General features: G+C 33.3%; 1 protein-coding gene across 1 annotated transcript in view; it reads right to left on the bottom strand.

Annotated features, from left to right (window-relative positions):
* Positions 1 to 588: 588 nt before the first annotated feature.
* Positions 589 to 14431, bottom strand: part of RNF138 (ring finger protein 138) — a 43185-nt gene continuing 29342 nt past the window's right edge. The window contains exons 4-7 of the mRNA XM_057700626.1: positions 7529 to 7585; positions 6407 to 6518; positions 4536 to 4643; positions 589 to 2924 (exon numbers count right to left, since the gene is read on the bottom strand). Of these exons, the coding sequence (XP_057556609.1) occupies positions 2856 to 2924; positions 4536 to 4643; positions 6407 to 6518; positions 7529 to 7585 (346 nt within the window). The 3' untranslated portion in view covers positions 589 to 2855. The remainder of the gene's footprint in view (positions 2925 to 4535; positions 4644 to 6406; positions 6519 to 7528; positions 7586 to 14431) is intronic.

Genomic DNA, 14431 nt, shown 5'->3' on the forward strand with positions numbered 1-14431 from the left:
ATTAGAAAATTATATTGCATACTAAGTGGTATCATGGAATGAGCACTTTATTCATATTTCTATTGTTTTATACTACATGCATTTACATGTATTCTGGGCCATACCTTTTCTACAAATATCACCACCTCCAGAGAGGGTTTATTCTTTAAGTAGCAGCCCTAAGGGGTTCCTATAAAGTTATGATTCACTGAAGATTGTAATTAATACTTTCTAAGCATGCAACAGGTATATGACATTGTATTTGCCCATATATTCTTAGAACCCTGACACCTTATTTAAGGGTAACTTTTCCATTTAAAAATGTCTTAACCAGTTAACTAGCTTTCTGCCTGGTTGTTAGCAGGGCTTGAAAATCCTGCCATGTGAACGCTTGATAAAACAGCTTTATAAGTTGATTAACATTTGAAATAAAGATAAAATAGGTCTGTAAAGTTAAACCCAACATATAGCATCAGCCTTCTCCTATCCACTTTTTTAAGTGCAAAATAATGGGTTATCTCCTACATGTCTTCCAGGGTGAGTTATGAGAGTTAAATGTTACCATCTTGCCTCCAGACAAAATTTTAATTAGACACACAAGTAGGAGAAAACCACGTTTAATTGAAGAATAAAGCAATACATCCCAAATAAGACTCTGTTTAACAACATAAACTGTAATTTGCTGAGGACTGTAAGTGGCATTCTGAAATTTAGGTAGAGTATCAATACAGTTTGCTCCCTTATCCTGACTCGGCTATATGCATATTAAAAACAAGGACTATCTCATGAATTTAAACTGTGTATCTGTAAAGCCAATCCCTATTCCTAACCCAAAGACAAAAGTATGGAAGGTTTTAAACAAACATTTCCATACCAAGGAGCTCCCAGATAACAGCAAATAAAGTCAATATTTTCCTTATGGAAAAACTTATATGAAAGACACACAAGACTATAAATGATATTTAATCCACAAACTTCAAAACACAATTTCATCAAGATGATCTCTACAATTTTCCTTTAAAGAAGTTCTCAAATCTCAGAACGGTTTAACTTGACGTACTGGAAGTACTAAATTTTGAAAGAAAGTACTAAAGTTATTGCTTTAAAATGGAAAAACCTACGGTCGAAAGTCTTTTTAAAAAGAGTTCGTTAAACAGCTGTTCTTACAATTACACTCGTGTAACCGCAGAGAAATGTTCAAGCACATAGTAAACATCACTCTTTCAAATGACAGAACCAAGGCATATGTTAAGATGTATGGCTTTTTTGGTGATTGTTATTACTACCCATAAATTACTGCTTGACTGAAAAAGGTTTTTACAAAACTCCACTTCCAAAATTAACATTTTTATTAAATCAAGTTAAAAAAATGTTCACTGTAGAAAAGTCAACAAGGGTTTTAACAAAACCAAAATATACCTTTTTATACAATATACGTATATATTAGCAGCAAACTACTTCTGAGATTTTCTTTTATGTTCTTTTAGTTATTTATTTTAAAGAAAGCATAAACAATGTATATTAGTATGGAATGTCAGCTAATCCACTCTTCATCTTTTATTCTGTGATGTGGGCCTTCTAGTGAGTGTTATTTTATGATTCTCATTAATGAATACTAAGAACAAACGCAGTTTTGACTAAAATGTAGTGAAACAGAGTGGCTGGTAGAATCCATCTCACTACTATAGTCCCAGATTATCTTTAAGATAACAAATGAGCACCATATAAACAGGTAATCGTGTAGGTGTGTAAACTCAATTTTTACGGTGTAACAGTAGCCAAGTAGATGACTTCGCATTTGACTATTACTCTAGAAATTTAGTGACATACAAAAGTTTAATCAAATCAGATAAATACTTCAATCCCATATTGCTTGTCCATTTTAAAAATCTTAATAGAAATTCTGTATATAACCTGACAAATTGCATGCATACATGTGTATATACACATACAAAAGTGTATGTATATATACATATATACATTTCTAGCTTTGAATGAATTTCTAAACTGAGATGAAGTCAAACCTCTCATTTAAATATATGTATAGAATGTAATATTACCAACCGAAAGTTTCTAATAAAAGTTTCATCTTAGCTAATCTGCAATTCTGCTACTGAAAATGCTGAGGCCAAAGAGCTGTAATTCAGCTTACTGTATTTTAGGCTTACAAATTAGTCAGCCAAATAAACAGGATTTGAAATTACCAACTGCCCACCAAAGAAATAAATTTTTCTCTTGATATCTCCTTCTAATAGCAAAAAGGAAATATCTATACAATGAACTTTCACTTTTTAAAGAGTTAAAATTATTAAAGAAATCTCACTAGTCTTCAAAAATACTAAACGTTATATAAATACAATTTTCTTATAGTTGAATTCTTCAGCTAGAATCTGTATTTAAAAAAGTTTCCTTTGGATTGTTTCATTTAGCACTTCAAGTCTCCATTCTGCAACTCAGATAACTGGCTCAGATTTGTTAGGTTTACATCAATCATGTCTTTCAGAATTTGGTACTGTGTTACCTGTGTACAATAACGTCAATGGGAGAACTGCACCAAATTTCAAAAGCAAGGTAAAATTCAAGAATATGTAATATAAAAAAGATAAGTACAACAGGGATTCCCTTTTCACCATTACATTAATGAAATAAATCTTTTTAATACTTTTAACGATAATATCCTAACTTTTATCTTTTAACTTATCAAGAGAATGATGTTTTTAGATGGCCCACCTTTATTTTTCAATTAAAAAACTAAAACAATAGACTGAGTTACTTTTATTAATATACACATCAAGTTATTGAAACGGTGACTTCGTGTAGTTTTCTCCTTAAAGATGGCACTTGCAGGTACGAAGATGCAGAGATGTCTACAGCCTTCAGATGTTTACTTGAAAAGATTCTTCAACAGCAGTTTGATATTGGGTTTCCTCATCTAGCTGAAGATTCTAAAAACAATAATATTAACATGTCAATAGGGAAAACATACTCAATTACTCAACACTTAGTTCAATACATTACACATCTTGATAAACATTACACATACTTGAAACAGTTTGTTACAACATATACTTCTTTAAAATGTAAGAACTAAATACATGAACTTTAATTAAAAAAATCCAGTTATAATTATTTAGGAATAATTGATAACAACAGAGAGGATCAGCAGAGGATGAAATCTGAGAGTTATAGTGCCTTAAGAGAAGTTATTAATTGAAAGTAGTATAGTTAAGGGTAACCCACAACCCTAAGTGATAAATTTTCAGTATCTCTAGGAAAGAAAGACCAACGTCTGAAGGTATATTCATTTTAAAGAAAATAAGCATGTATTACATTAACAGACTTGAATTAATAGCATCTTTATCATAACATAAACGTAAAAACTATAGTTCATTCAATCTGATTATAGTACTACTCCTTAGCTTAAAAAATTCTACTTCTTTTCAATTATGGTCCATGGATTTGCTTTAAAACAGGCCTCCACTTGACAATCTCAAATAATTAAAATTACATGTTTTTCTGTGGAAACAATTTGACAATTAGATCAAAAGTGGTTCACAAAATATATTTTTGTTTTTCCTAACACACAGTTCTCCAGACACAGTAACCTTTCTTACATTTAGAATTTAAGAATAACCTATAATTACTCCACAAGAATGCTAAAATTATGACAATACACCTGAATTTTACATATATTTATACTACTTTTACATAATGACTTAAAATGCAAATTACACAAAATAAAAAAATATACATATATCAAGAATGATGTAATTTCAGCACGGGGGGGGGGGGGGGCGGCGCAGAGGAAATGTAATTCTATTTGTGCCATTCTCGGAATTGCCTATGCTTACCTAAACTGGAAAACAAGTATGAACCACTCTTTGTCAAGCTGAATCTTGAATTAGATAAGGTTTTAATTCACTGAAGATGAATGAAATGCAATTTCACAATTAATAAAACAAAAGTTATCTAATTATTTTTTGTAACTATCGAGACACATTTGGGATGTAAAAATTAATCTCATGCTTTGCTCTGAGGGTCCATTTCATATTGTATAACTTCCCTCATGCACTTTGTCAAAGCAGTGAACTAAGGCCAGAATCTACCATTCAACCTTGCTTTCTACTTAATAAATAAGCTCCCTCATTTTTAAAAAAGAATGTGTCTCACATGCATATATAAAAAATCTATTATTAGTTTAACAAGCTACTTACACTACACAAGAAATACATCCTCCATCCGTCATACTAATTTTATTTTTCTAGCAGGTGTAATTCTCCTTAAATCTAGACAGTTTTCATATAAATCCTGATTTTGTTAATGTAGGGGTTTGCTCTTCTATTAATTACTTCTCTAGCACAGGAGGTAGAGAGTAAATTCAACTTTTACCATTTCCACAAACCAAAGTTCACCTATATTATATAAAAACAACAGAACATGCTCTATAACCATCCAGTATGAACAATGTCTTGCCTCAAAACTCAAGTCTAGCTTGAAAAAGTAAATTTAACTTCAATATTTAAATGGCATTTTCTTAATGTGAAAAATTAACTTACCACAAATTCTCCATAATCAAACTGATGTCTTTGATTTAGATGACTAACGAAATTTCTAGTAATCTGGCTAGGATCTCCCCAAGGAAGAGACACACAAATAGGACATGTCTATAAGAAACAGAATATTTCAAATAAAAAATAATGAAAACAACCAAACATTATTAAAAGTATTAAAACAACGTTACCAAAATATCTACATGAAAAGCATTTCTAAGGGCCAAATTTCATGACAATTATTTTCTAGACCAAATTACCTTAGATAAATTACACTAATCTAACACAACACAATAAAAAGAGATCTTACATACCCTATTACTTAAATCTGATTGTTCTAACACTGCATCCAGCCTTAACCAATTGTAATGGTAATTATCATCAACCAGTATGTAACCTCATTAGTCACACAATAATTGTGATATAATTATTATTATTAGCTTAATTTTATTTATAAGTAAGATGAAAGTAAAACAAGCTTTAAATTGTATCCCTGAAGTTTCAAATGAAGTATATCTTAAAAAGTGAATGGATTACAGACTGAAATGAAACAAAACAGAACTTTAGTAACTGGACTATAGCCAAAGTTTGTGCTACATTGAATATAATGCAAAAACAAAAATTCACTAATGCAATATAAAACAAATGAAATCTCTTAAATATGAGATTTTTCCCTGGAGATGTCTCTGGCACTGTTTATTTAACAGTAACAGACCTTTTGCTAAAGAACAAAGTAGGTGGGGTATCTTCCTTAGTGCTACATGAGACTTTAAGGGCACACTGAGGCATACTCTTACAAACAACCTTTTCTAGTACATGCACTAAAATTGCTTAGACATATCCACAATCCTTATTTTATGTATTGATACATTTTCCTTCTAACCTCTGAAGAAAATATTTACATATCCAAATGGGAAGTATCTCTTCCAGTTCAGTTTCTCCTGTTTCATACACAGTTGAAATTGAAACTTATGTTCCAAATGTGGAGTTGTAGGACCATTAACACAATGCTGGAATCCTGCACTCTGCTCTATCTCCTTGAATCATCAAAAAGGTCTCAGCACTTTCACACACACCCTCAAATGTCATCAAAAAGATATGTATGCTTAAAAAAAAAAAAAAAGGATTTTTCTTTCCCTTCCTTGCTTTCCCCACTCACATACTACATTCTGCAAGGATACCATTTACAATGCTACTCCTTGGTAATGAGTCCTCAGTTCACCTTTTCTTACTTGGCTCTTTTCCAGGCTATTCTCTTACTTTACCCTCACAATAAGCATATCTCTTTTTATAAGTTAGTTACTGGGATTTTAAGTATCTCATTTTGCTTTACAGTTATCAACCCTTTGTTGACAAAACATACCTTACTGATAACGTCCCATCCAAATTTAAATTAACCACTCTCGGGCTTCCTAGGTGGCGCAGTGGTTAAGAATCCACCTGCCAATACAGGGGACATGGGTTCGATCCCTGCTCCAGGAAGATCCCACATGCTGCGGAGCAACTAAACACGTGCACCACACCTGTTGAGCCTGTGCTTTAGAGCCTGTGAGCCACAACTATTGAGCCCATGTGCTGCAACTACTGAAGCCCACGTGCCTAGAGCCCGTGCTTCACAACAAGAGAAGCCACGGCAATGAGGAGCCCGTGCACCGCAACAAAGAATAGTCCCCACTCACCACAACTAAAGAAAGCACGAGCACAGCAAAAAAGACACAACACAGCCAATAAAATAAATAAATAAATAAATAAATAAATAAATAAATTTATTTTAAAAAAAAGAAGTCTAAATTAACCACTCTCCCTTGTACACATGAAGTCAAATAAATGGAACAGCATACCTTAAACAGAAGACTGTCTTAAACATACAGACTTACCACAGGAACTATCTGAAATAGGTGATTACTGTTACAGTGATCCAGTAAACGCTGTCTGGTAAAATTTGATTCTTGACACAAGGGACACTTAAAGGTGGGATGCCCAGAAGCACTATAAAACAATTTTAAATGAAGCATACTGAATTTGAAATCGTAATATAAAAATGACATGCTCCTATTTTTTGACCAATTACTCTTTCTTTCTTTAAAAGTTATAATTATAAACTAATCAAAGATTCTCTCATTTTTTAAAAAAAATTTTTCAATAAATAATCTACGGTAGATATTCCAAACAATCGCAGTTTACAGTACCCTTAGTGTCTAGGAAATTTTTTCATGGTGCCTCTAAAACAGGCCTAAACAAAAACAAAAACAAAAACAAACCTAGCTGTCCCATTTATTTAGATTCAAACAATTTAGTCAATCTTGTAACCAACAGATGTCACTGTATGTCCCTTGAAAATTCTAAATATCCTATGGTGTCCCAGTATGGAAACACTGCATCTAGGAAATTAAATTTTTTAAAAGACTTCCATCAATATGGGATATCTTTAATTTATCCTAGTTTCTAGGAATCTAACATACAAAATTCACAGGAAAAGTGAAAAACAAAAGCATCAACCATCAGAATGATCAACATTTCAAAATATTTTGGGGACCATGCATCACTGGGTTTTAATACCTCAATTTCAACAAGGGACAGTTCAATATTGACAACTGTCTAAATTATACATGGAAGAAACCTGACCACAGTGAAAGAGGAGAGCTAAACACTTCTAATTTAATGTGATCTGTAAAAGCAACTGCATCATTTATTTCTAAACTACTAACGTATGCATTATGTCTGATGATTAACCAAATTTAAAATTTTTAAATTTAAAGTGGGCTGGGGGGGGAGGAGTTTGGGGTGGGATGAATTGGGAGATTGGGATTGTCACATATACATTACTAATAAGGAAAAAAATATCAAACTGTACACTTTAAATACATGCAGTTTATTGTATGTCAATTGTATCTCAATAAAAGTTCTTTAAAAAAGTTGCAAATATTTGATTGTTTCAAAAAAAGCACAACAAAGTGACAGGTATTATTACTAAAGTAATAGAAATTTCAAAAGCTTACCTTGTGTTCTCTTGATAAGTTTCTGTGTTATCAGATGTGGATGTTTCACTCCTATTACTTAAGAAACATGGGGGGTGGGGGAGTTAATACCTCATGTAATAAAGGAGAATACAGATTCATTAACTATTAATGAAGACAACCAGCCTGAATTTGTTTGAAAAGCCTGAACTTCAAATAGTTCTGAACTATGATATAATTATGGCATTAATTACTTTTCAAGTAAATTCTGATAAGAAGACTGCCATGAGGTCCTTATCACATCCTTTAAAAATTGATTTACGCATAGAGAATACAGTTTTTGCAGAATTATCTTAAATCCACTGCATGAATATCTCCCCAGGTCCTTTAGACTTTCAAATTAAGAGACTCCTCTACCTCCACCTGGACTAGTAAGTTTTTGAATGCTGGGGTAGAAATTTTGAGTTTTTTGACTTGTAACTCGGATATAGTTTAAGGTTGTAGCACCCAAAATGGGGTAGGTTAAGAAAATATTTGAATGTTCATTATGTTTATATTTTCCAAAAAGATACCAGACTTTCCAACATTTAATATACAGAATAACTCAACATCCTCACTCGGACCCCTTGCCCGAGTCATGTGTCATATGCAGTATTAGAGAAATCCTGAGAGAACAGTGGGCATTCCATATGGGGACTGTCACTTACGCATTACAGAATTTCATTAATGTAGTCAATTTTATAAAAACAAGGCCTTTCAATAGCAGAAACACCAAAAAAACAAACAACCCAATCCAAAAATGGGCAGAAGACCTAAACAGACATTTCTCCAAGGAAGACATACAGATGGCCAAGAGACACATTAAAAGATGCTCAGCATCACTAATCATCAGAGAAACGTAAATCAAAACCACAATGAGGTATCACCTCACACCAGTCAGAATGGCCATCATCAAAACATCTAGAAACAATAAATGCTGGAAAGGGTGTGGAGAAAAGGGAACCCTCCTGCACTGTTCATGGGAATGTAAATCTAGCCACTATGGAAAACAGTATGGAGGTACCTTAAAAAACTAAAAATAGAACTACCATATGACCCAGCAATCCCACTACTCAGCATATACCCTGAGAAAACCATAATTCAAAGAGATACATGCACCACAATGTTCACTGGAGCATTATTTACAATAGCCAGGGCATGGAAGCAACCTAAATGTCCATCGACAGATGAATGGATAAAGAAGATGTGGCACATGTATACAATGGAATATTACTCAGCCATAAAAAGGGATGAAACTGAGCTATTCGTAGTGAGGAGGATGGACCTAGACTCTGTCATACAGTGAAGTAAGCCAGAAAGAGAAAAACAAATACCATATGCTAACACATATTTACAGAATCCTGAAAAATGGTATGGATGAACCTAGTGGCAGGATAGGAAGAGAGATACAGATGTAGAGAACGGACTTGAGGACACCGCGGGGAGGGGAAGCTGGGATGTAGTGAGAGAGTAGCATCGACATAAACACACTACCAAATGTAAAATAGATGGCTAGTGGGAAGCTACTACAGAGCACAGGGAGACCAGCTTGATGTTTTGTGAAAACTTAAAGGGGTGGGATAGGAAGGTTGGGAGGGAGGCTCAAGGGGGAGGGGATATGGGGATATATGTATACATGTGGCTCTTTCACTTTGTTGTACAGCAGAAACTGACACAATAGTGTAAAGCAATTATACTCCAATGAAGATTAAAAAAAAAAAAAAGAGGCAGGCAGTGGACCAAAAAAACTGGATGACACAGAGCTTTGCTCTTACATCTCAATATCAGAGTTAAAAAGAGTTGTGAAACTTATAAAACTGACTGTTCATTTTTCTTTTCTACAAAAGGACAAGCAATACTGTATCATCTACCTAACAGATGTTCTCCAATGACAGTCATTTCCCTTCTGTGAAAATACTGTTGTGTCTTCACACATGTTCTCTGCAAACAAGCTTCCCTGATTCCATATCCAAATGAGAGGCTTTTAAACTACTATTTTGCATCTTTTTAGCAGTTATTAATCTCTCTGCAGGTAAAGGTGGTATTTTAACAATGTGGAGACTAAAAACTGCTTTTCAAAATAAATTCAAACTATGGAGAGTGCATTTATTAAAGGGATGTTATGACTTTACCAAAAACAGTATGTCACCTACTTTTTAAAAATCTCATATCTATACATTTAAACTTGGTAACAGATTTTTCTAAACTGCTTTAAAATCTTCCAAACAAATATAATCAATGGGTTTTGTACATGCCCTTATAAGTATTATAAAAATTTCCAATTTGTTCGCAAGAACAACTATAACATCATCAGAGAAGATAAATATTTCAACAAAAGCCCTTTGATATTTATCAAATGGGACTGAAAAATATAGGAATTTCAACCTATGACATACTTCTTCCACTTGGATGGGTGTTTTGTGTGTTGTTTGGTATCTTTTTCAGCCATGAGAATCATCAGGACCAAGTATCAAAGTAAAGTGAATTTAGATTCAAATCTTTAAATTACTGTCACTGTATTAAGCCAAGATTTTAAGACATTTTATAAATCATAGTCAACAGTATCATTTTCAGTAAAAACAGTAATAGGGACTTCCCTGGTGGTGCAGTGGTAAAGAACCCGCCTGCCAATCCAGGGAACATGGGTTCAATCCCTGATCTGGGAAGATCCCACATGCAGCAGACCAAATAAGCCCATGTGCCACAACTAGTGAGTGAGCCTGCACTCTAGAGCCTGCAAGCCACAAAGACTGAGCCCATATGGGTGCTGCAACTACTGAAGTCCGTGTGCCTAGAGCCTGTGCTCCACAGCAAGAGGAGGCAGCACAATGAGAAGCCCTCACACCGCAACGAAGAGTAGCCCCGCAAGCAGCAACTAGAGGAAGCCTGTGAGCAGCAGCAAAGACCCAATGCAGCCAAAAATAAAATAAATAAATTTATTTTTTAAAAAAACAGTAATAAAACTTTAAAAATGAAAATATTTTATACCATTAAATAAAGCAAACATTTCTAAAGTAACTTTTTCATCTTTATCTCACTTAAATTTTGCATGTGTTATACCATACATAAAGTACTATAAAATACATGCATAATTTTAAAATAAACACACACATACTGGAAGTACATGCTTGATTTCTTTTCACTGAGGGGGTATGCAATCACAAAGCTTCTGATTTAAAGCATTTTAATATCAAAGTTAATGCCTTTTTTAAATGCTTTCCCCCTTCTACCTCCTGTTACAATTCTCTGTTTTCCATTACCACTGTTATCATCAACATTCTAGTCCTGCCTGACCATCCTGTATCATTCCTGGGCTACTGCTGGTGGCCTACTCATTTATTCTAGAAATGTATGAGTGAGTTCAATAATAGAAAATCTATTACTGACAACCATATTATCAATTTAAAAAAACATATGATCATTTCATCTGATACAGAAAAACCATTCAATAAAATTCAACCTCCATAATGGAAACAAAAACAAAAAAAAACCTCTGATCACCCACAATGCTTTTGAAAATACAAATGCCTAAACTCTAGATAGCAGACTATCTGGGAATGGAGTCAAATGTATACATTTTTTAAACTGCATAAAAGATTCTGATTTGAGTAAGAACCATTCAATGGAGAAATCTTAAATTCAGAGAACAGATGAAGAATATCCATGTTAAAAAACTCTTATAGGGACTTCCCTGGTGGCACAGTGGATGGGACTCTGAGCTCCCAGTGCAGGGGCCCTGGGTTCGATCCCTGGTCAGGGAACTAGATTCCACAGGCATGCCGCAGCTGGCAATTTACATGCCACAACTAAGGAGCCCACCTGCCACAACTAGGAAGCCCATGTACTGCAACTGGGGAGCCCATCTGCTGCAATGAAGACCCAGCACAGCCAAATAAATAAATAAATAAATTTTTTTAAAAAAAAAAAGCTGTAGTAAACACTATCCTTAATAATAAAATTTTAAATGCATTCCCACAAAAATCAAGAATTTAAAAAAAGGTTCCTTCCTTTTAATACTGGATGAGAGCCTAGTAAATACAATAAATCAAGTATGAAATGCAGCGGTAAGAGACAAAATTGCATTGACAAACCAAATAATCTTCTACATAATAAATCCAAAAGAATCTACAGGTAAATTATTTAGAACTATTAGAACTAATAAATCAGCAAAGTTGCTAAATAAAAGATTAACATAAAAATCCTTAATAGTCCTACCCACTAGTAATAACCACTTAGATTATAAAACAGGAAAAAATCCATTTGTACAGCAACAGAAACTATAAGTTTTTACTAAGAAAAGATATACTAGAATATATTTATGTGTGCTCTAAATGGACTTCTTTGCATTTTTTTTTTAATGGAAGAGATAAACAGGTGGGAAAATGGGTGGGAAAAATGAGTATCATATGATGCCAGTTCTCTCCAAATTAACCTATGATTTCAACAAATTCAACCTTTATAATGCGCCGATCAAAATCTCTACAGGAATTTTGGGGAAACTCAAAAGTCTGATCCTAAAATTCATATGGAATAGCAAAGGGCCAAGAATAACAGCAACAATTTTATAAGTAAAACAAGAGGGAGAACTTTCCCTACCTGATATTAAGACTTATTGTTAAAGCCACAGTAAGATAGCGTGGTCCTAGAGGAATAAAAGAAGCAACAGAATAGAATAGAGATGTGTAGAACCAAACTGGCATTATAAATCAGTGGGGAAAGAATGGACTTCTCAATGAATTGCACTGGGACAAATGATTATCATGGGGAAGGTTTTTCCTACCTCACATTATGCATCCAAAATACATGTGAAAAGTACAGCTTTAAAATGTTAAAGAAGAAAATATCTTCTATAACTTTATTTTTTAAACTCATAATTTTATTTAAAAAGGCTAGTCTTGAATATCAAATTGTACACTTTAAATATATGCAGTGTATTGTATGTCAACTGTATCTCAATAAAAGTTCTTAAAGAAAAAAAAAAGGCTAGCCTTCAAAAAATCACGCACAAATCTAAAAGTAAACAACAAAAATAAAAAGACTGATTTGATTACATAAACACCTCACACATATATTGTGAGAAAGAACATAAGTGAAAACTTAAAAAAGTACTTTAAACCTACTTGACAAAGGATTTATATCCTTATTATGTAAAGAAATCTTACAAATTAATGGAAAAAAGTGTATCTTCAAAAGAAAAAAGGGGAAAAGATATAAATAGATAATATAAATAAATATAAATATATAAAAAGATGTAAAATCTTACTTATGATCAAATTCTTCTATAACTTTATGATGTGGGAAAGGATTTCTCAAGCATGACACAAAAAGCAGAAAACATAAAGAAAATAAATACATATAAAAATATAAGTATAATACTTATGTATGCCAAACGACATGATAAGACTAGCCAAAGGCTTATCAAAAACATCTGCAACCAGGCAATGAAAGCCAAAACAGACAAGTGGGACTGCATCAAGAAAAAAAGCTTCTGCATAGCAAAGGAAACAATCAATAGAGTGAAAGGGAACATACATAATGGGAGAAAGTATTTGCAAATCATGTATCTGATAAAGGGTTAATCTCCAAAATATCTAAGGAACTCCCACAACTCAACAGCAAAGAAACTAATGATCCAATTACAGAATGGGCTAAAAATGTGAATAAACATTTCTCCAAAGATGACATACAAACGGCCAATAGGTATATGAAAAGATTCTCAACGCCACTAATCATCAGGGAAATACAAATCAAAACAACAATGAGATATCACCTCATACCTGTTATAAAAGCTATCAAAAAAACAAAAGACAGCAAATGTTGGTGAGGATGTGGAGAAACTGGAACTTTTGTACACTGGTTGGTGAGTGCAAAATGGTGCAGCTGCTATGGAAAACAGTTACAGAGAAGTTCCTCAAAAAAATAAAAAATAGAACTACCATATGATCCAGCAATCCCACTTCTGGGTATTTATCAAAAACAAGTGAAATCAGAACCTTGAAGAAATAGCACTCCCATGTTCACTGCAGCAATATTCACAATAGCCAAGATACAGAAACACCCTTGTGATTGGATAAGGAAAAAAAGATACGCATGGATAAAGAAAATGTGGCACATACACGCAATGGAATACTGTTCAATTTTAAAAGAAAATAAAATGCTTCAAGTGTGACAACATAAATGAACCTTGAGGACATTATGCTAAGTTAAGCAAGCCAGTCACAGGACAAATACTGCATGATTTCGCTTATATGAGGTATCTAAAATAGTCAAACTCATGGAAGCAAAGACTAGAATGGTGGCTGCCAGGAGCTACAGGAGGGGGAAATGGGAGTTGCTAATCAATATGTACCAATTTCAGCTATGCAAGGTTAAGTTTCAGAGATCTGCTGTACAACATTGTGCCTATACTGTATACAACAATACTATACTCTACACTTAAAAATCTGTTAAGAGGGTAGACCTCATGTTAAATACCCTACCACAACAAAACAAAGGGAAAAAAAAACCCAAAAACCTATGTATGACTATACCATTTTAGGCTAAATTAAATTGTGGTATTACCTAAAGCAGTTTTCAAAACACTAGAGCATCTCATTTCCAGTCTTTTTAAAATATGGAAAAAAAATGTCAAGTTCTATGTTTACATGTTTCACAAAACAGCAAAAAAAAATTTTTTTTAATTCTTTGGAAAAAAATGTAAATATATTTGCATTGCAAGTAATAATTATTATCCAGAATATATCATGAATGGCTACTAATAAGGGAAAGGACATTTTATCTAATACTTGTACCAGATTCCTTAATAGTTATTTAGCCACTTAAAACGTCCAACACTTTGGAGAGAAATCTGTTAGGAACATAAGATTGTTTGCAACTTTCATTCTTTCAGTCTTCGGACGAAACTGT

Source organism: Hippopotamus amphibius, chromosome 11 (assembly GCF_030028045.1).
Source record: "Hippopotamus amphibius kiboko isolate mHipAmp2 chromosome 11, mHipAmp2.hap2, whole genome shotgun sequence".
NCBI classification, from domain to species: domain Eukaryota; kingdom Metazoa; phylum Chordata; class Mammalia; order Artiodactyla; family Hippopotamidae; genus Hippopotamus; species Hippopotamus amphibius.